Here is a 23809-nt window from a genome sequence, read left to right on the forward strand (position 1 = left end):
GCCATTCACCTCGAACTAGTTACTTCTCTATCTACAGAAACTTTCATCCAATCTTTACGTAGATTCATTGCCAGAAGAGGTAGACCTTATGTGATATATTCCGACAACGGAACTAATTTTGTAGGGACTAACAGTGTTCTTAAGAAAGTTAATTGGAACGCCATATGTTCAGCTGCTTCTATCCAAAGGATACGATGGAAGTTCAACCCTCCGACCGCCGCCTGGTGGGGAAGTTGGTGGGAGAGGCTTGTGCGAATGGTGAAAGAAAATTTAAGAAGAGTCTTAGGTCGAACGTCCTTAAATTATGAAGAATTATACACTATATTATGTGACTGTGAACAAGTGATTAATTCGCGACCTATCACATATGTATCAGAGGATAATCAAGATCCATCACCACTGACCCCTATGATGTTTCTGCAAGAATTGCCGTCATCTGGAGTTCCTGATATGGACTACGTAGATTCCAAAGAACTAAACCGTCGAGCCAAATACCGACAGAGAATAAGACATGATCTACGAAACAGATTTCGTAATGAATATCTTGGTCAGTTGAGACAACAGGCAATAAAGAAGGGAAAATTTCAACAGTTGCAAGTAGGCGATGTCGTTCTATTGGAAGACAGCCAGAGACGACGCATACATTGGCCTTTAGCCAAGATAGTCGAGCTTTTCCCCAGTAAAGACGGAATAGTTAGACTAGCGAGGGTCAAGACAAGAAATGGAATTCTGCTTCGTCCAGTGCCCCGGCTTTTCCCGTTGGAGATCTCTACTTCCGAATCCGTTGGCCCTCCGTTCCCCGACAGAGCACCTCGAGATAGAAACGACCATGCAACTGGTCAGGCTGATCAGGCTGCTAGTATTCCAGAACCTGCCTCAAGTCCTCGAGTGATGACCAGAGCTGGACGAGTTGTTCGGCCTCCTCATCGACTGGACCTGTGTGTATTGAGTTCCTCCGCATCGTCGGATCTCAATGGTGGGAGGAGATGTTACATCTAAACTCCGAACTATCAGCGCCTCCACATCTAAACTCTGAACTATCAGCACCATTACATCTAAACTCGAGAATAATTTTTTTCTATTTTTTCGCAGATCTGTCCCAGTCCAGTAGGCGGACAGAGATTGCACTTTACTTTTTTCTTACCTTCGGGTAGTTAAAATGTCCTTTTTTAGGACAGTCGGCGATACTGATGAAGACATTACGGAACCGGATCAACGGACTTATGATTTTAAGGATACGGAATTCTCAGAAAAACCTTCAAATAGCAAACAGAAACTTCCTTTAAAGTTGAATGACTTTTTGAGCCCGCCTGAGACGAAAAAGAATAAGAAAAAGAAAACTTCGCATGAGGGGAAAAATGATGAACCATCACAGGAGAGAAGCATGATACAAAATACGGAAAACGTTAAACCCACTGAATCAGCAATGTATAAAATCGATTTACATGACCAAGAAAGGGAAAGACAAATCTCTGCACTAATGAAAGAACACGGAGTTAGCAATCTTCTGGAAATTCTTAAGCACGGGAAAACTCCCGAAACCCTGACGGATGAATGGATCTCTCCCAAGAAAACTGCGAAGATTCCGAAAGAAACTGCGTCTATGGAAATCATCACCGAAAATAGATTTAAAGACTTAGAAGAAAAAGAAGATATTGAAAATAACATGGAGACCACCAGTGAAACGGAAATTCCACCACCAATTGTATTTACACAAAAAGAAGTAAATTGGATGGAGATAAGAGAGCTACTTTTAACGGTATGCTCGGATGAATTCGAAGCAGAAACGAAAATGCAATCTATTTATGTGAAAGTCAAAACTCCCAACGAATATAGAGCTGCCACACGCTTACTACATGCCAGGAATATACCCTTTCACACATATAGACTCGAAAGTGAAAAACCATTGAAAGTGATATTAAAAAATCTACCGGCCAGCATGCAAGAAGAACTGATCAAAGATGATCTTGAAAGACGTAAATTCCCAGTCTTGAAGGTGAAACAATTCACACGCAGCCCAAAATTTAATCTCGAAAAATTACCTATTTTCCTAATTGAATTGAAGAAAAGCAAAGCAGGATATGCCATTTATCATCTTGACAATATGTTCAATATGAACATAAAAATTGAAAAATATCAACCAAAGAAAAGAATATTTCAATGCTTTCGCTGCCAGGAATACGGACATTCCCAACATTTATGCACGAAACCGGAACGATGCTGTAAGTGCGGAGCACACCATCGAAGCAAACTATGACCATTAAAACCGGAAGAAAAGCCAACATGTATTTTCTGCTCGAAGCAACATGTATCCTCATATCGTGGATGTGAGGTTTATCAGAAAAAATTCGAAAAGAAAAAACCTGTACCAAGTGCACCAAAATTTAGAAATAACAACGAAGATTTTCCTCCTCTCCCGACAAGAACTGATAATGGAAACACTCAAAACGCCGAATCCAGTCGTAATAGAAGTAGAAACATCCAACCTCCGCCTGAAGATCTTAATGAAGCAATAGAATGGATCAAAGACCCCAAAATCAATAACTTATTAAGTAACATCATCAATCATATAAGAAAAATAAGAACAGCGAAGAACTCTGCTGAAAAGTTTATGCTAGGATTTCAAGCAGTCATGTCGATAATAAAGTTCGCCGAGGATTCTGATTAACTTCAAGTATCACAGTTAAAAATATTATCTGAAAAATTCTATTCATTAACGCCATGAACCTCTCTTTTAACTTTTGGCTTCTTTTCAAGCAGCAACCGGAGAGTCAGCACTTGGGTGGGTGACCACCCTCGTGACTGGCCTCGACGAATGACGACCTTGGTGGGTGAGCGAAGAAATTCAGGAGTAAACGCAGAAACGTTTCGCCGCTCGGACAGCCACTGCTCATTTTGTTTTTGCTTAAAATCGCAGGATTTTTATCCTTTTGAATTTTTTCGCCTCTGTGCGGGTGCGTATTGCACCACTATTCTCTCTAATCAACTGGCCGTATGGCATGATCAAAACCGATTGGATTAAGGCTCGTTGTAGCCAAGGCCAATTTTGTAAAAGATACCGATTAGATTTCCTACGGAAAAACGTAGTTAGAACTCTGAATCCGAACTCGATTGAATGTTAGCTGGAGAGCGCGTAATTTCATGTAATCTAATAATTGTATATAACTGTATCTAAATATAATATCTTTATTTATACAGAAGTGTCAGTTTTTATGCAAAAGCTTGGAATTATTTAGATATTTCATCGAATAAGAATTAGAATGGAACAAGCTCGGCTCCCGGGTGAAAGAAAAGGTAAGAGATTTCTTTTTACCTTTTAGAATTCTATTGAGAGATACAACACTAGTCTTAAATTATTTCTTACTTACATATTGTATGTTAATCTGTATTACAGTTAATGTTTTCCTCTTAATGCTACATAATTATTCGACAGAATCTGTAGTTAAATTGAGGTAACGTTTATTACATAGCTCTGAAGACTATCAATATTAAAATTCCAAATAAGACAGGAAAAAAGTTTTTTAAATAAAGTTATACACAATTTTTTTGAAAATATTTTAAAAATATATGAAATACTTAAAAAACTTTTAGAAACTGAAATTTCTTGCAAATATTTGCATCATACCTATTTAACTATAAGTTACCTCTGTTCTGAAAATATTTTTTTCTGTTAATATCCAGATGAAAAGAAAATATAAATCCTAACATCATGTTCAAAACTTTTCTGTAAGCAATTTTTTTAACTTAACTTACATAGCTTTTGGTGGTGCCACGTACTCAAATTAAAGATTGTAATTTAAAAGATAATTTAAAAAATTGTTTTTAAAATTGCATTGAATTGAATACAATGAAAACAAGTATGTCTACATATGAATTCAATTACTACTGCTTCTTCAATAACTGTACATTTTTAAAATTTCATTTTTCAGTTTCGCAATTTAATTACCTTAATATGAATCTTACATACATTACTTTAGAATCTTTTCTATCATTCTCAGAAAGATTTATATTGCATAACAAATTTTAAGCAAACTGATTGCATGATAATAACATTTTTAAAAGTGAACAGAATCTATATTAGCTAAACATATGCATTTAAGTTTCATCATGATAAAATGATATTTAACGATTTACAGAAAACATTGATATTTAAATTTAAGAACACAGAACTCTGTCAAAAATCAAATTTACTCTGCATTTGATATTCTACATATTATGTAATGAAATAAGTGTTATGCTTTCAACCCCTTAGGACAGTTATTTCATATAAAATTAGTTTCCAATTAAAATAAATAATCATAAATTTTGCTGACAATTTTTATATTACTAGTGTTAGTAATTATTACAAGAGATGATGCTTCAGATGTCAAAAGTAAACATAAATTCAATTCTTAAAACATAATGGATAAAAAATTACAACTTATAAAAGTCAACAAAAAATTTACTGAGGGTCTCCTAACCGTGACGTCACAAGCCAGTTTCGTTTCAGAGCGCAGGCCTTATCTATCTCGATGGTGACGCATGGGTCAAATGATTTCCAGAAATGCTATGAAATGAACTTTTGCCTTTTCCTAACTAAAATACTGTGAAAGTAGATATTTGTGTGTTTCTAGTTAGATTTATGTTAAATTGGTTGAATTTCATTGCTGTTTTGAAGGATTATTAGTCCAAAGGGATTTGAATCCCGAAGGACTATTAGTTTCGTTTTGGCATTTTGCGTCGAACTCATAAATGTCGGTTCACTTTTCAAACTATTGCCACAAAATGTTAGAGTCCTGCATTATATTTGAAGAAATTAAATAATGAAAAATCTGCATAAATGTATGTATATTTCTCGTATTGTGATAAAACAACGGTACATAGAGTCATCGAATTTTGAATAACGTAATCCTCCAACGAATATGAGCATGTGGAAGATTAAATTTGAAATTTGTTTTATGATCGATTTCCTATTTTTTAAAACTTTGACGAATTTTTGATTAACAAACTCAAGGATTTCAAAGCGAGCAATGGCAACGTTGTGCAGAAAAAACATTTTTATCTCCAGCGCGTGAGTCTCTGTATCGGAAATTCTAAAGATATGCTCGTTTCAAAACTATTTTGCGATATTGCTGTTGCACTGGATCTTATGGTTTAAGTGCGAGGAACATGATATTTAATAAAGAAAGGTAACACACAAAATGTTAAAAAACGCCCCTTTGGACGTAATTTAAAATCTGAAACATTTCAGATTTTTTTTTTTTCCATTGTTTAACGTTATCACATTCCGTTAATGTTGTCAAATTTGTAGTGGATGAATGGATCGTATTAAGCGGGGTCTACTACACCTAATTCATCAACATGGATTTATCTTCGAATCATATTTCTGCACGAAAGAAAAGCTCAGGTACATGCTTATCAAGTATTCTTTTTTTTTTTTGTAGAAAAAAATTACAAAACTTTATTCGAAAATAATTCGATAACTTATTCCAGCAATGCATGCAAAGTACTCAAGGCTACCACAGTAGAAATTTTCAAAGGAAATCCCTCAATTCTGTTATTATGCGTTCTAAAAACTGCAAAATTCGCAAGCAATAATCAGGTACCTTTCAATAACAAATACGAAATTACCAGCATTCTCTAATGTTTTCTATTGCTTGTTTATCAGTAGGTCATTTGGTAGCAAGATGTCTTGTAAATTTTGCTGCGCTTTCTTTCATATTTCAGATGATATAAATTACGCAAAAATAAATAAATAAATAAAAAATCTGAAATGTTTCAGATTTTAAATTACGTCCAAAGGGGCGTTTTTTTAACGTTTTGAGTGTTACCTTTATTTATTAAATATCATGTTCTTTGCACTTAAACCATAAAATTCAGTTCAAGAGCAATATCGCAAAATAATGTTAAATTAAGGATATCTTTAGAATTTCCGATATACACAGTCTCGCGAGCTGGAGATAAAAGTATTTTTTTTTCTATATAACGTTGCCATTTCTCACTTTTAAAGCATTGAGTTTGTAAATCAAAAATTCGTTAAAGTTTTACAAAATATAAAATCTATAATAAAACAAATTCCAAATTTGGGATTTCAGATGCCCATATTCGCAGTAGGATTTCGTCATTCAAAATTCGATGGCTCTATGTACCATTGTTTTATCACAATGCGAGAAATAGACAATCATTTATGCAGATTTTTCATTATTTAATTTCTTCAAATATAATGCAGGACTCTAACATTTTGTGGCAACAGTTTGAAAAGTGAACCGACGTTTATGAGTCCGACGCAAAATCGCAAAACGAAAACAATAGTCCTTCAGGGACAAAGCCCCTTTGGACTAAAAAAAATTGCGTAATTTATATCATCTCAACAAAATTAATAACAAAAAAATTTTAATTAAATTATAAATAATTTAATTACAAAATTAAAATATTATGGCATGTTTTATACTCTTTTATTATCATATTTAATACAACCTGCCCTTATAACGCCGCTGGTTAACAAAGCTAACTTCCAAAACTACTGGATTAAGTTAAAAAGCCAGAGAAAGCATGCTTGTATGCAGGAAGGGGTGGGAATCATCTGACTAGCTTAGCCAGTTTCCATTACATGTGCCAGCATCTTTATGCAAGTTGATCATTGTTAACCTAAGTACAAGGGTATCTCAGCATTAAGACACAAAAGTGCCTGGCACACTTATGAAGTTCAGTATACAGTATCATGACGAGTGCAACCATCATCGAGATTACGAGATATTGTTTTCCTTCGAAGATCTAAGAGAACAATAACCAGTTTGAATAAAAATGCAATTTTCAAATTAGTCATTGTTCATCAAGATATTAGGAGTTCCCTGCACACTTATGAAGTTTAGTATATAGTACTATGAAAACTACTACCTTCATCAAGATTCCTGGACGTTCCTTTGCCGATCTAAGTAAAAAATCGCCAGTTTGAATAAAGGCTTCGTTTTGAAGGTTTACTATAATTTAGGAATGGATGGTGCTTCGGGAAATTTCTCCCAGCACCTGTGCCTGCTCGTTACCTAATATCCGTGGTTTAGAAAAATGAAATGTCGATCTTAATTTTAAAATTCATGCACCATAAAATGATAAACTCATAGGAAGACAAAATTTTAGTAATACCCTAAAAATTCGAAAGATAAACTAATGATAATATCGTATTAAAATGTGCCTTAAGGCAATCATCATTAGCTCGTCGCTAATTCATAAGTGTTGCACCTGACTATTTACTCCATAGATACCAACTAGGAGTGAGAAATAATATTCTAGGGTGGGCGAGAAAATATTTTTCTTTTTGTTAAAAAAAAATTAACTCATTGTTTAAAATCCCACGCACATCACTGATGCACGTGCAAAACATATTTCTTGCGCATGAGAATATGCGCGGAAAAATTTGCCGTACATTTGGAAATATTATAAGGTATTTCTTCCACTTCCCTAGCGTGCCTTCGTGGTGTAATGGTAGCACGCTGGGCCGGTATTCCAGAGGTCCGTGGTTCGATTCCCGGCGAAGGCGGTTGCATAGTCATTTGGTGTATATTTTAAAGGAGAAAATCTGAAAACTTCGCAAACATGTACTTTAAACCCATACTCTTTCAATTTGGATAATATGCCGGATGATGAAGAAGGGATGATAGATCTTTTAGAACTGTGTACAAGTCGTATTCTTGAAATGCAGTTTAAAAGCAATAATTTTGAACAATATTGATGTTTCTCAATTCTCAAAACTTAGTGAAAAGGCACTAGTGATCATCCCATTAGCAACAGCATACTTATGTGAGTCTGAATTTAGTGCTATTTTGTGAACCAAAACAAAATTCAGAAATACCTAGGATGCACAAATAGATATGCGAATTGCTGTTAGCAACAATTTGCCGTGATTTATAAAACTCCAATAAATAGGAACCAAAATATCATTAGCTTGTTTTCTCTCCTGCTTCCTTTGAAAGATTTGTGCAAATATAAATTTTATTAACAATTCCTTATTGCCATGTTTAATTTCTGTTTATTAAAATTTGACTACAGAATATTGTTTTCGGTTTTCTTTTTCTTTCTTTCTTTTTTTAGCTACTTTAAGAGGTTCGAGAATATATTAAGAATTTTTCAGGGGTTTTGGACATGAAAAAGTTGGACTTGTGGTTTACCCCATTGCATTGGAAGAAGGAATTTTTTTTTTTTTTTTCCTAGAAAAAGGTTCAGGACTTGTGCTTTACCGACACAACTGAGAGTTAAGAAAGCCTTCTCACTGAAAAGTGACATCACAACAAGGAGACCCCGTACCTTCGTCCGCAGGGAGGAAACTAAGAACATATAGTGAATTTGAGTTTCAGAAAGCAGCGCCTCCTTTTACTCTGTATCACGTGAAGAACATCAGTAAAACCAAAAGACGAAAGTAAATGTCAGGTGGCAGCCATCAGTCGACGATAATAATTATCTTTCAGTACTTTACTAGAAAACAAAGTTAAAAAAGTGTTGTTCAATAGCATATTTGTAATAAATATTAAAAGCACGAAAAATATTTTTAAAGTAACTAAAAATATATTTTAAAAAGTTACTATTAGTTTCATTTACCAAAAATCTTCCAGTTTGAGTTTCATGAAAAGAATGAGAAAATTTTGCTTCAAAAAAATTTATTAGCATTTCAAAGATTATAAAATATTAAAAACTCACAAAGAAAAAAATCAACACTATTTAGCAGATAAATGACTTTAAAAAGTTTTTGTAGTGCCATTACTTATTAAGCATTACTCCAGTTTTTAATCCCAAGAATAACTTTGAGTGAGTAATTACTATCATTATCTAATTTCTCAAAGCTCGAAAAATTTCAGACCCTTAAAAATGTTTGAGAAACCTGTTTTTTTTTTTTTTATTATTTATTTATTTATTTATTTCAGTTAAGTATGATTATTCAAATTAAAAGCTGAAACAAAATTTAGAATTTAAACAATATGTAACAGAAACTGAAATTACTGCACCATTATAGCAAGTGAATTCCTTTCCGCATAAATTTAAACGCTGTCAGCAGCAATTTTAACAATATTTATACTAGTACTAAATAGAATAAACTAATACTTCGACCTACTTACAGAATTCATTTCAACACATTTAGAATAAATTTGCATTTTATTGAAAGTCCAGTTAATCAGCAGAAATTTTATTAAGGAACCACTTAAAAAAAAAACCATTAGAAAACCACTTTAAAAAAAAAACTGAATTTTTAGGAAATGAAATTACAGCATACTGGAAATATTAATACAGCTGTAAAATCCTGCACTTAGAGAAATGTATGTAAGACCAAAGAATTATCTAAGCAATTAGAGAATTATACGCAAAACTTACCAAACAATTACATATTAACTGAAAGCCTCATTTAAATTAACGACAAATTATCTATTTTACTGAAGTTTTTTCCTGATATGTTCCTCAACTCATCACCAAAATTTGAATACAGTAGTTTTTTAAAGAATTTGTTGCATGAATCCTTAATAAACAAAATTTAGAATATTTTCCAAGGAGTTCCTTTTAATACACTTGTCATAAGCTATAAACGTTAATATAAAACTCTTACAGTTTGGTACAGTAATGCATAAGCGATACTTATTTTATTACATTCAAAAACTATCTTCATAATCTTCAGGTAGTAAATTTTTACTTCAGTACAGTTATACGATACCTTAGTTATTATATCTGGATGCAGACAAAGCAGTCCACCTTGGTCCACATTCAGTATGAAACGCTACTCTTCACCCAATTCCAACGTTTTTTATTTAAAGTAAGGTTTTCCTGACAAAATTCACATTTCACGGTCTTTAAAACCTATACTCACAATAACCAGCGACATAAGTTATGGCAGGCAGAACATTATGTGTTACTTGTAATGTATGGAAGGCACTAGTAAAATCCTTCTCAGTGTGAATAAGTCAATATTATTTTCATCAAAACTTTTAATTTCAATTTCTCCAAACAACATTTCTGCCGGATTTCTCATCATACATTTCCAAGAATCTTTCAATTTCACATGCAGTAAAATGAAGCTCACAGACCTAATGAAATAAAAGAGATAATTAGAGTCCTTGTAAAAATTCATTAACCCTTTTTTAACTTTTCTAAAGCATTGCAATAAATGTTGCCTAATTATACTGGCGAAAATGTTAGCTTAACAGAATATCAAGACCTTTTTAATTCAGTATATTAGGAAAATTTCTTCTTATAACAAGAAAACAAAATATGTTTAATTAAAAAGTTGAATGGTTTTTCCAGATTCTTTATTACCCTGAATTAGAAGGTTAATGAACGAACAGTTTTAAAATATTTATGATTACAGTTCAAGAATATATTTAATGGAATTTTATTTGTTTTGTTTCATTTATTAAACTGTACCTATAATTTTGAATAATGTGCTTCATAACGTGTTAAAATTCTTCTCTTTTAAATATTACTGAATTTGAAAGCAGACATGAATTTAGTTTTTCATGCCAATTAAATTTTGAATTTTTCTTAGTTGCATAGATCATAAGTACCCAAAATATTGTAGTGCCGATCGCTTGGAGCTGTGATGAAAACCAGATGCCGTGACGTCATTCTCTCTACGAGCTGCGAAGGCGCCAAGCAAAAATTAGGGAAATTACCGTTTTGAGATGATAGACGATAGACGTGGAAAGCAGAGATGCTGCTTCTGTTCAAAAAGAACTTTGACGAATCATTACTTGTTTAATTCTCTTAAATGTTAAATTTATGTAATAATCGTTTGTCTAATTAAAATGTCTTTCGTTAATTAATTTGTTCATCGTTTAAAATCCCCACAAAAATTTTCTCAGAAGTGGGATAGCACTTCAGCACTCGAATGAACTGTAGTTTTACCTGCTTTCTCCTGGATTACTACCGGTTTTGAAGAACAACTGTTGCTGTTCTGGACTGTTTTGCAATGTATAATCAACTATGTTTCGAACAAAAACCTCATCAAACTCCTAGGAATGTATGCTGATTTACCTGAACTGAAACTGCGTAATAGTGAGTAAATAGTGTGCGGCTCTATTAAGGACTGGAATTAATTTTAATAATACTGGATGTCAAGTGTCAAGACGTGAATTGTGGCCAAAAATCCATCGGACATAATCTGTTTGTACTCGCCTCTTGTCGACAGCATTTGTGATCCATTGGATGGTATGGAAGTAATTTGTTTCGTTTCTGTTTCCGGATTATAGAGCCAGGAACATCGTGGATTACCATTATATGAAGTGAGTGATTTTCTCAATTTTATTAACTATGTTTCTAATTGATGTGCCGGGAATGGAAGATGTCCTGAAAAGTGAAAAAGCGCATAATATAAAATTATTACACAAAATAATATTTAACGATGTGGGCGACAGAAATAATCGAAAAAGGTTAAGACAATTTAGTGGTTTCTCTTTAGAAGAGAATAGTAAAGAACTTAATGAAAAACTCGAAAAAATCAAACAAGATTTTCAGGCTTATGAATTAATTTCCATTGCCAATGTTTTATGCATTAATAGCTCTGGCACACAAGATGACTTAGCAACCCGAATTGTTTCTTATCTGAATAATTTAGAATTGCTTAAAAATAATGTAATTTTAGAAGAAAGTGAAAACGAAAGTGATTTAGAGGGTGTGGATGGTGGGGATAAAAATGAAGTAGATGATAATGTTCGAGATGAAACGAAACTAAGAAACAATTCTGGTGCCACAGTGAGACAACTTCCTTCCCAATGTGCTAATGATAATATTCTTAGTACAATTGAAAACAAGTCGAATGTATTTCATAACTGTAGTATAAATGTTACTATTGAAGACATCAAATCTTTTGTTGCTCAATTTGATGGCCAAAGCCACGAAAATGTCAGTAGTTGGGTCGAAAGTTTTGAAGATGCAGCTACCATTCTTCAGTTAAATGATTTACAAAAACTGATTTTTGCTAAACGCCTGATGACAGGCAAAGCAAAACTATTTGTTCTTAGTGAACCAAAGTTGAACTCATGGCAAGTTTTTAAGAATGCCATTCTTGATGAATTCCGGTCCAGCTGCAATTCAGCCGAACTGCATGAGTTATTATCAAAACAAAAAATGAAGAGCAATGAAACATTTGATGAGTATTTTTTAAATATGAAAAGAATTGCTAAAAATGGTCAAATTGAAGATGTTGCTTTAATACGATATGTTATAGATGGTATAACAGGCTCCGCGTTTAAAAAATCTTGCTTGTATGGGTCACAAACATTAACTGATTTTAAGAACAAATTGAAGCTTTATCAACAGATATGTGATGATGAAGAAAAGTCGCGAACGTCTAAAACAAAATTTGAAAGTAAACAAAAAATTGAATCTAGGCATAAATATGACTCAAAATATTCTGTTAACCAGACAAAGCGTAACGTAACCGATAGTCGAGGAACAATTCCTGAAATTAAATGCAATACAACCTGTTTCAACTGCGGTGAAAGCGGTCATATTTCCAAACAATGTGTTCATAAAGATAAGGGAGTCAAGTGTTTTAAATGTAAAGAATTTGGGCACCGAAGTTTCGAATGCTCAAATACGAATTCGAAACCAGAAGTATCAAACGTGAATATTGATGTAGTCTCGAAGTTGACCAAAGAAGTAAAAATTAATGATGTATATGTAACCGCGTTAATAGACACAGGAAGTCAAACTACTTTGTTATGTAGATCGACTTTTGATAAACTGAATATCGAAGGCCTCGTGCCCGTAAGTTCAACGCTGAGTGAGTTTGGTAAATGTCAAGTAAAACCTCTAGGTTTCTTTAAAGGTAATATTAAAATTAATGATTTCCAGTGTACTGCAGATATTTGTGTTGTAGACAACAATGTAATGACACATGAAGCCATTTTAGGCTTAAACGTAATATTAAAAGGTGAAATATTAATAAATGAAAATGGGGTTACCATAAAAAGTAAGTCACAGAGTGTAGAGAAAGTAAATATTATATCTGTTTTACCTGTTGACCTAGCTAGTAACGAAGAAGAAATAAACATTGCACGTAGTGTTCCAAACTACTTTAAAGAGACTGTTCAACAGTTAGTTTCGAACTATATGCCACGTAAGACCAAATCAACGGACATACAGTTAAAAATTTTCGTTAAAAATAACAAACCAGTATCGCATCAACCGCGTAGATTACCGTTTGCGGAAAAGAAAATTGTTGAAACCCAAATATCCGAATGGCTAAAGTCAGGAATTATAGAACAGAGTTCTTCGGAATATTCGAGCCCATTGGTCATCGTTAAAAAGAAAGACGGGACACCAAGAGTTTGCGTTGATTATCGTCGTTTAAACAAAGTTGTCGTAAAGGATAGATTTCCCCTTCCCCTGATTGAGGATATCCTAGACCGCCTTCAAGAAGCACGTATTTTCAGCACTATTGATCTCAAAAATGGCTTTTTTCACGTGGACGTCGAAAAGGAAAGTCGGAAGTACACATCATTCGTTACGCATGAAGGACAGTACCAGTTTTTGAAAGTGCCGTTTGGACTCTGTAACTCACCAGCTGTATTCCAGAGATTCATAAATACCATTTTCCGACCGTTAGTTAACGATGGCATCGTTTTGCCGTACATGGACGATATCATCATTTTGTCCGCCTCATACGAAGAGGGAATCGAGAGGCTGAGTCAAGTTTTAAATCTAGCGAGTGAATACGGATTGGAAATAAATTTTAAAAAATCGCAATTCTTAAAGAAACGAATTGACTTTTTAGGTCATGTCATAGAAGAGGGTAAAATTTTCCCATCCACCTTGAAGACGCAAGCTGTTATAAATTTCCCTGAACCATCTAATTTAAAACAGATCCAGTTTTCTTGGGCTGACAGGGTATTTCAGAAAATTTATTAATAAATACTCTATAATTGCCAAGCCACTTAGCGACCTGCTAAAAAAGGGTAATAAGTTCGAATTCGGTGAAGAACAAAAGATCGCATTCAATCGTTTGAAATCAGCGCTAGCTGAGAAGCCTGTGCTTGCAATTTATAACCCTAATTATGAAACCGAACTACACACAGACGCCAGTATAGAAGGATATGGGCGATTCTAATGCAGAAACCCCCAGGTGATAGCAGTTTTCACCCCACTTATTTTATGAGTAGGAAAACGTCTGATGCAGATAAAAAGTACTCAAGTTACGAGTTGGAGGTCCTCGCGATTGTAGAAGCACTGAAAAGGTTCCGTGTTTACCTTTTGGGAATTTCATTTAAGATAGTGACGGACTGTTCAGCATTTCAACGGACGATGGTAAAAAGAGATTTAGCGACGCGTGTTGCTCGTTGGGCTCTGTTGTTACAAGAATTCGATTATGTTATAGAGCATCGTAAAGGCGTTAGAATGCCACATGTAGATGCTCTAATGCTCTAAGTAGAGCTCCTGTAAACGTCTTATGTATTTCTGTTGAAAATATCTTACCTAAATTAAAACTTGCTCAAGAAAATGACACTGAAATAAAAACCATTAAGGAATTATTGAAAACCTCAAGTTATGAAAATTATTGTAATAGAAATGGCGTACTATACAACTTTATTGACGGTAAAGAATTGATAGTCGTACCGGAAAGTATGCAGACTGAAATCATAAAAGATGCTCACGAGAAAGGGCACACCGGTATCAAACATACAGAGAAACACTTGGATGAATACTATTTTATTCCCAAACTTCGGCAGAAGATAGAAAACGTTATCGCAAATTGTGTTCTATGCATCTTAATAAATCGTAAAGCTGGGAAAAAGGAAGGATTTTTACATCCGCGATTCAAAGAGGACATTCCATTGCATACCTATCATATAGATCACTTGGGTCCTCTGGAAAGTACCCATAAAAACTACAAACACATATTAGTAGTGGTCGACGCCTTTACTAAATTTACTTGGATTTATCCAACAAAATCTACGACCTCAGCCGAGGTGATAGCGAAGTTAGAGAATCAGAAGGCCATTTTTGGAAGCCCTTGTCAGATCATTTCTGATAGAGGAACGGCTTTCACATCCAGTGAGTTTTCTGACTACTGTGCTAAAGAAGATATTAAACATCATCTAATCACCACAGGCCTGCCGAGAGCAAATGGACAAGTCGAACGAATCAACCAAGTCATTATATCAGTATTAGCGAAACTGTCCTTAAAAAAACCAACCGAATGGTATAAACATACACACAAAGTTCAGAGAACGCTTAACTCAACATGTCAAAGAAGCATTAACACTACTCCGTTCGAATTACTCTTCGGTACTAAAATGAACAGTAAGGGCACCGATCAGCTCAAAGAACTGATAGAAAGTGAGTTTCAATCTCAATTCGAGTCTCAAAGAGAAGAATTACGAAAGCAAGCCAAGAGGCAAATTTTCCAAGTCCAACAGGAAAATAAAAAAACATATAATGCCAAAAGAAGACAAGCACAGCCGTACAAAGTTGGTGACTTAGTGGCAATCAAAAGGACTCAATTCAGACCACACTTAAAATTAAGAGCGAAGTATTTCGGACCTTATAAGATCAAGAAAGTTAAGGGTGGCAACACCTATGACGTAATAAAGGAAGGATGCCATGAGGGTCCCATATGCACCACCACATGTGCCGAATTCCTCAAGAAATGGACGGCACCTTAAAATTTTTCACGAACACTTATTTCTGTTATTGTATATTCTTGCTTGTTGCTTTTTTTTTTTTTTATTATTATTATTATTATTATTATTATTATTATTATTATTATTTTGCAGTGTCCTGGAGGGCCAGTCCACCCTCGGATGGCCGAAATGTAGTGCCGATCGCTTGGAGCTGTGATGAAAACCAGATGCCGTGACGTCATTCTCTCTACGAGCTGCGAAGGCGCCAAGCAAAAATTAGGGAAATTACCGTTTTGAGATGATAGACGATTGACGTGAAAGCAGAGACGCTGCTTCTGTTCAAAAAGAACTTTGACGAATCATTACTTGTTTAATTCTCTTAAATGTTAAATTAATTTATGTAATAATCGTTTGTCTAATTAAAATGTCTTTCGTTAATTAATTTGTTCATCGTTTAAAATCCCCACAATATTAAGTTGCCAAGAGTTTTCAATATCATGACAGTTATTGTTCGTAAAACGCAAACTGAGAGCCTGCTTAATTATGTTAACGCCAATAACAATTTCTTTTGTATTACAATATGTTAAAATCAATGTAAACGTAAATAGTACATGTGCCGAAGATAGGGAAAAGAAAAAAAAAAAATTGGGCTACGCTTAAATACTACGCTAAAGATTATAATTATTGTTGAAATCCTATTTGTCATATGTAGAGTTTACTCTCCCCCCCCCCCGGGGTTGACTCAGGAGAATTCCTGGGAAGTACTGGCTAGGATCTGTACTTAGGCAGTCTCAACAACGGGGGGCATATAATCACTCCTCACAGGACTAGAATCTCTGTTTATTGTTGGATGGTTCAGGCTTGGCAGGAGCCGTACTGGTACTGTCTGTCTGCCCCTTGGTTGTGGAGTTGTTACATCGTATGATACGTGGTAATCTTTGGGGGTTTGGTCTCATTCGGTCCCTCGTGGGGGGGACTTGTACTGGTATGGACAAACGAGATATATACTGGGTATACGAGATAACTTTGGGGTTCCTGTTATATAAAGTCGTTGGTATGAACCAGCCTTTTGAATATTCGATGCTCCTGGAGTGGTGACCGGGGCAAAGGGTCTTCATTTTTAACTCGTCATAGCATTCTTTGGTTCCATACTTCGTGGAAGCCCAAGTGGGACCAGTGAGATTCGCGCCCCCCTGAATGGTCTCCGGAGTACGGACGCAATTCCTAGAAGGCATAGTACCATGGCAGGGTTCCTCTCTGGTGTTCTCTTCTATCATATGTAGAAAAGGCTAAAGATATTTACAGTTTATGCCATACTTAAACATACAAAATTATTCAGAAGTTCTGTGGGAAAATTGGCTCTTAAATAATTACTTTTTGAAACGAATAAACAGCATTAATATTAGATGAAATTTTATTATTTCTTATTTTCATTTATAAGCCTAAAAACGTTATAAAAATGCAAAGGGTAAATACAAATAATGCCTAAAACATGACAACTAACATTTATTATGCTAAGTCCCTTCGTTAAACCTTTTAGCTTTCACATAAAAATTACTTAATTTCAGATAGCTTTATCACTAACAAAATCACATTTTCCTTAAGATTTAATAATTCAAATATTGGATATTAATAACTCACACATTGGGGGAACTACATTAAATTTCAAACCATGAATACATGCTTAAATGGAATTTTTGGGATAACAACACATTTTGAGAAAATTATATAATCTACGACAATCTATGGAGGTTTACAATTTTTGAAAATAAAATTTGAAATTGAAGAAAATAATTTTTTTATGTATTTCTTATCTAGAACGAAAAATTTAGTTACATAAATACAGTGAATGATATGGAATATAAGTAGAATAACTTGATTTCGCACTAAGTGAATTTAAGATCATACACCAGTGGCGTGCGGTACATATGTGCACTGCACACCCTGGCAAAATTATGAGAGACAATAATTTTCTCCACCTATCTTTATATAGTATATAATAAATATTATTTATAATATATTCAAATATTATGTTGATTTGCTTGCTTGTATTCCCTCAGTGCGAGCGGTACTAGGTGCTGCACCACGTAGCACGTTCAAAAGCAAACGAACATAGGAAGTTTTGATGTGTGCGCACTGAGCACCAATAGACAATCACGCTTTATATGTATGGGCTACTGGAGAAGCAGCACAGCATACTATAGCACTGAAGCAAATGCAGCTATTTTCCCTGCACTTGGCATTCGGAATCATCCGAAGGTACGGTTTGTTAAGCGTTGCATTAGAGCGGGGACTTACGTGCTGAAGCGCTTTTGGTTTTTTAACTGATTAACTGGCCATACGATTTTGTAGACGGTTAATGTTTAAATTTATATATTGTAAGACTTTGTTTTTATGGAAATATAAAAGAAGTATTTCATAAATATAAAGGGAAATGTTTTAGTGTAGTAAAGTAATTTCGAAGATGTATTATATTTATAGAAATAATTCTCTGAAAAACAATTTTGTTTTGTTAGACAAAAAAGAAACGAATTTTAACAGAACAGTCCAAATTTTACCATTCATTGTGTCTTACAGACAGTATATAAGTTATATCTGTCTAACACCATATCCCTGCTTTTGTTTTTAAAAATTGTCAAGATGTTTTTCGCAGAATATATGATTTCCAAATGTTAAAAACAATTAATAAATATAATTTAATTCACTGACCGAACAAGAAACAGTTCGTTCTATTGTGCCAGCGTGCAGTGAAATCCTCTGCACGTGGAATAGACTTTCGGTTTGTCGGCACCAATGAACATCCCAAAGACTCATCCTGATGTCATTAGGCTGATGATGAGGCACCGCAGCAGCGGGCGCCGTGTGGTGCTACTTCTGCTGAAAATATAAGTTTTTCATGGAAGCCCGAAGCTTTGCTTTTTCGCCGACGATATGACACCATACAACGCAAGACATGATTTTTGCTTCAGTGCTAGTAGAATTTCTCGTAAATTTAGCTGTTTTTATAGTTATAACCTCGACTACTCGTAGGTAAATACTTTGTTTATTGTATTCTTTAAAAGCTACTATTTATTTATTTATTTATTTTATTACTACTATTTTTTTATTTATTGTATACTTTATTTATTGTATTAAATTTATATTCATAATAAATACCCCATTTCAGAAGGGAGAACTCAGATGTCTCAATAATTAAAGATTTATTGGAAACTCCATTTTCGAGACGAGAGTTTACTACAAAAAACGAAATAGTTATATTAAGTAGACCGGTACCGGATATTATTCTATCGCAAAACGTTAAGATTAAAGGACAACAGTGTGTACGACATTTTCAAAAATCTATGTATGAAAAATTTAAATGGTTAACCGGTTGTAGTGAATTGAATAAGTTGTACAGTTGGCCATGTTTACTTTTTATTGTAATTGAAAAGGACAAGAATATTTGGATAAAACAAGGCTATACAGTCAAAAGTCGTTAATTCGGACACCCATAATCTGGACCTCAAAGCTAAAATCTTTCTGCGCATGCGCCGCGTTGACGCATGCACATAGGCGTTTACGCGTGCGCGCAAGAACTTTACGACTTGCATATGTGTCTGCGCAAGCGTAGAATACGTTTTCGCGTGCGCGTTTAATAACGGACGGTATAAGCTAAAATTATCTAATTATCTATTACAGTTAATGTTGATGATTGCGTTCTTAATCGAGAAAATTATATAGAATTATAACTTTAATTAGTAAATATGATGACCTTTTAGCAACCTATCTAAGAACTGAAACTGTATTTTCTGGAACCTCTAATAGAATACAAAATGATATTATTGCATCGATAAAATGCTGTAATTTCAGAAATTAGAAATGAGGTAAAAGAAACGCCATTCGTTGCTATTATGCTGGATGAAACATCTGACATATCTCACAAATCGTAATTATCAGTTGTACTACGGTATGTTAATAATTGTAATGTACCAGCGGAAAGATTTTTGTTCTTTAAAGATGTTAGTGGTAATCGTTCAGCGGAAGCTTTGTGTAATGTTGTGCAAGAAATGATTTTGAGTTGGGGGTGTAAGAATAAACTGATTGCTCAAACGTACGATGGGGCGGCAGTCATGGCAGGAGCGTTGAATGGGACGCAGAAAAAAGTAAAAGACATTTTCCCAGAAGCTATGTTTGTGCATTGTTGCGCACATGTACTTAATTTAGTTCTGTCGCAATCTGTATTGTTTATAAAAGATTGTAAATTATTTTTTTCAACAATATCTGGCATAGCCTCATTTTTTTCGGTGCCTACTAAAAGAAATCATGTTTTAAATGAAATTATTAAAAGAAAATTTACAAAATTAGCTACAACACGTTTAAACTATTCATCTCGTTTGGTAAATACCATAAAACGCGAAAGGCAAGGCCTATCTCATTTATTTGAAAATATTATTGAGAATCCAGAAGGCTGGGATAACGATACAATTAATATTGCAAAAGTTATCACATGTTTCTTGAAGAATTTAACGGTAATTTTCTCCTAAGTATTTTTGCCAAAAGTGTTTAGTTGTACTGATGTTCTATTTGATACTTTACAAAAAACTAACTTAGATATAGCATATTCTAGTCAAAAAGTAGAGGAAGTAAAAGATGCAATTCAAAATATGCGAACTTCTGTTGCGTTTTATGAAGTTTATGAAGAGACTATTTCTGTAGTGTGTCTCCCAAATTTAAAAAGACATCGTGTAAATTTACAAAACTCAAGTGTAGACCAAGACCAACATTTTAAAAATTTATATTATGAAATGATGAACACTATTTATTGTCAGTTAGATGTGCGTTTTAAAAAATTAAATTCACTCAAATTTTTTAAACTATTGAATTTTAGTTTTTTTAAGAAATATCAAAGTAAATTTCCGGATGACTGCCTTAATTCGTTAAAGAACGCTTATGCAAAACATTTCAATTTTGTAAAGCTAACCAATGAATTAAGCATTCTTTATCGTAGTGAGTAAGTAGTTCATCGTAGTATCATATTCACAAAACCTACAGACCATTTCTCTACGGTCTGCTCTCATTGGATGAAACATCTGCTTGGTGGTCATATTTAGAATGGCAAGTTATCGCCCTGTAGGTGTGGTAATTAACGCCAAACAAAAGGAAACAGCGTTTATTTCATTCGATATTAGTTTATGAATGAAAGATTGGAGGAACAGTGTGGAATACATTTTAAATAACTTACTTTTCTTATTAAAAGTTTATTTGTATTTGAATTTAAACTTTTAAAAGTACGTAATTGTTTTACAAGAAAAAGTTGTTTACGTGGAGATACCATATGCTCTTTTTCGTCATTTCTGTTTACACATCATTACAATTTTTAAGTGATGCCGTGTCCTTAAGGAATAGTGTGACTTCTTTGGTAAGCCATTACTTTTTAAATTTATATAATTTGGCTTATAAAGTAAATAATTTCCCTTTACTATTTGAAAATTTATAGAATTGTTTTTAATATAGTCAAAACTTTAACAGTTTTTGTGATAAATAAAATAATATTGTTATACGTACTTAGCTGTGTAAATTATATTAGCCAAATCTTCAAGCTCATGCAGCAGATGGGTCATCTGCAAAAGCTCACACTTCACAGCAATTTCTATATAACTTCAGTACAAAAGTATTATTTTATTTATGTATGCTATTTAATTTCTTAAGTGAAATCTTTATATTTAAAGACTATTCTTAAGCTCATTTACTTAAAAAAAATTCCATTTCCCATTAAAGTACAGGTGCAATACCCATTAAAGTATAGGTAAAAGTGGATAGGACCAGGGCTTAATTTCTAATATCAGAAGTGTCAGAGTTAGTAGAAGTTATATTTTAAATTTATATGAAGAACTAATCTTTTTCCAATGAATGATATTCTATTGATAATTTCCAAAATAGCTGAGCAATAAAACTGCTAAATAACTGGTAATTCAACCAGTGTTCGAATGCCAGCAAATAAGCTGACTGTAAGGTTGGTTTTTGTTTTTTCTTATGCAAAACATGGATACGAGCCATTTTTCCCTAAAAATTCTTCTATGAAGCATCCCTCTCTATAGGCAGATAGTCCTTGAATTGCGTTGTCTTAATCAATTAGTCTAACATCCAGAAAAGCATATATAATTTATTTTGAAATGAGAGTTAAGGTACTTAAATTTCTCTTCGTAAGTCTATTTTGGTACTCATGTATTAACACAACCACCTTGTCACATATTTGGTGGTCTTTATAAATGTAAAGTTAAAAATTACTTACTCGTACAAGTTAGTGGTTTTTATGACTTTTTTTAAAAAGAACCATTTCCAAATATCTGATAGTAAGTCAGAAAAGTATTATCAACCTACCGAAAAAAGAAATCTAAATATGAATTTTAATTATTAAGTAAAAATTATATGATACATTAAAAAATAGGTTCTTACACGTTATCACAAGCACTTTAGTACAAGCTCTTTTAAATTTCTAGAATGTGCTAAAATCTGTCGACCATGAGCATAACAATACTTTAGGCAACCATGCTCATAAACATTCCTTCAGTCAAGCAACATTACCCTCATTCTTTTTCATTTATAAAAATTTGCCAAACTTGAGGTGGTTACGCTAATATGTTAAGTACTAAAAAATAAAACACTTATGAATTTGCAAAATACTTCTCTAACTTTTAGCGTTATTCTTTTCTCCATGTACACAGTGATCTGTTTTCACTTAAAAAAACAATAAATTGCATAAACTTGTACTGCACATCAACTGTTTACCAAACACATCTCATCGCTGTTTGCGTTAACGGTTTTGTGACAAAATACTATATTCTGCAGAATTTTTACTGCAGTTTCTTCCATTGCTGGCAGATTCCACAAGTGATATTTTAAAAGTAAGTTAAAGGTTCCCAACTCCAAAAAAAAATTACAATGTCTGTCAAAATCATTAGAATTCCAAATACAACAAAAATAACACAACAATTAAAACATTGCTTGACTGAAGGATTTTTATGAACAGGGTTGCCTGTGAAATTTTTATGTGCAGAGTATGGCAATTTTTATTAAGGTGGTTGAGATAATATGCAACTACCTCTAATTTAAAAATATTAATAGAGAAACATGAATTTTTATTGCATTTTAAGTAATTATTACTATCAAAATCTTACTCATTATTGTTAAAGTTTTTACAAGTAAATGAAGTCCAACCCCGCTTCACACTGAAAAGTTATAAAAATATGGGATGTACATGCACAGATACTGTTCTTTTAAAAACACTCGAATTATTTCTTTTTACTGCAGTAATTATTAGCTTTGCTTTCTTCTCGGTTTCTTTATATATATATATTTGTAAATTATATATATATATACACCATTTTCAATGATAAACTTATATTCACAGCTAAATCAGACATAAGTTAGTGAATATTTTGTTACTTTTAACATACTTAAACATAAGCATTAACTTCTTATATATTTTCTTTTAAATATATGTATTGCATGTTTTTATTGATACCAAATACGCTACAACTTAGACAACAGAATTACGAGTTTTTTTCGTATTCTTATTCAAAATATTTGACTATTCAACTTTGTTATCTCTTGAAAAATTAAGCTTAGGAAATATATTCATTATCCTTATAAATATTTATTTCTGCATGTTTTCCATAGCTTGTTAATTCTGATTTGTTATATATGAATGAATGATAGCTGAAAATAGTAAAAATTAAAGTGGTTTTTTTAATTTTCAGGATTTTAATGATACTACTACACAAGAAAGAAGTGCAGAAGTTACCAGATATTCTGAGGAGATGTTTGACATCAACGATTTTGAAGACACTGAAGAGACACAGAGAGAACTATGTCATACACAAACACTACCACAGCTAAAAAGACACACATCAAACACTACAACTTCAAACAAAAAAACAGAAACACGATCACATTTACACAGCAGCCACAACAACACTTGAAGAAATTTCTACAATATTAAAATAAAAAAAACACTACTCCAAATACATTTACACAGTTCGGTTCCTTTGTTGGTTCCGAACTAAATCTAATCCGTGACCCTCAACTCCTCCCAGACACAAAATATAAAATATACCAAATTCTCACAGATGCACAGACAGAACAAAATGTATTAGATTCCATGAACAACACAGAATAAATAAGAAACTTAGATATATTTATTACTTACCACATTATTTTGTAACATAAAATAAAAATAATTATAAATAATC

General features: G+C 33.3%; 1 protein-coding gene across 3 annotated transcripts; it reads left to right on the forward strand.

The window, feature by feature from the left end:
* Positions 1 to 251: 251 nt before the first annotated feature.
* LOC118188358 (uncharacterized) lies at positions 252 to 23809 on the forward strand. Of its 3 annotated transcripts, none has more exons than XM_085815090.1 (2): positions 252 to 3294; positions 15732 to 23809. In XM_085815090.1, the coding sequence occupies exon 1, from the start codon at positions 1160 to 1162 to the stop codon at positions 2255 to 2257; it is 1098 nt and encodes a 365-aa protein (XP_085671216.1). In that variant the 5' UTR covers positions 252 to 1159; the 3' UTR covers positions 2258 to 3294; positions 15732 to 23809. The 3 variants fall into 2 exon arrangements, 2 of the variants coding, with proteins under 2 accessions (XP_085671216.1, XP_085671217.1); XR_004758105.2 differs by lacking the exon at positions 252 to 3294 and adding an exon at positions 5398 to 11237.

Source organism: Stegodyphus dumicola, chromosome 4, assembly GCF_044657685.1.
Source record: "Stegodyphus dumicola isolate Sdum_Otavi_A_Nest chromosome 4, ASM4465768v1".
NCBI classification, from domain to species: domain Eukaryota; kingdom Metazoa; phylum Arthropoda; class Arachnida; order Araneae; family Eresidae; genus Stegodyphus; species Stegodyphus dumicola.

Bases quoted from the DNA above. Each gene is read 5' to 3' on its own strand.
- LOC118188358 (XM_085815090.1), top strand. From the start codon at position 1,160: ATGTCCTTTTTTAGGACAGTCGGCGATACTGATGAAGACATTACGGAA.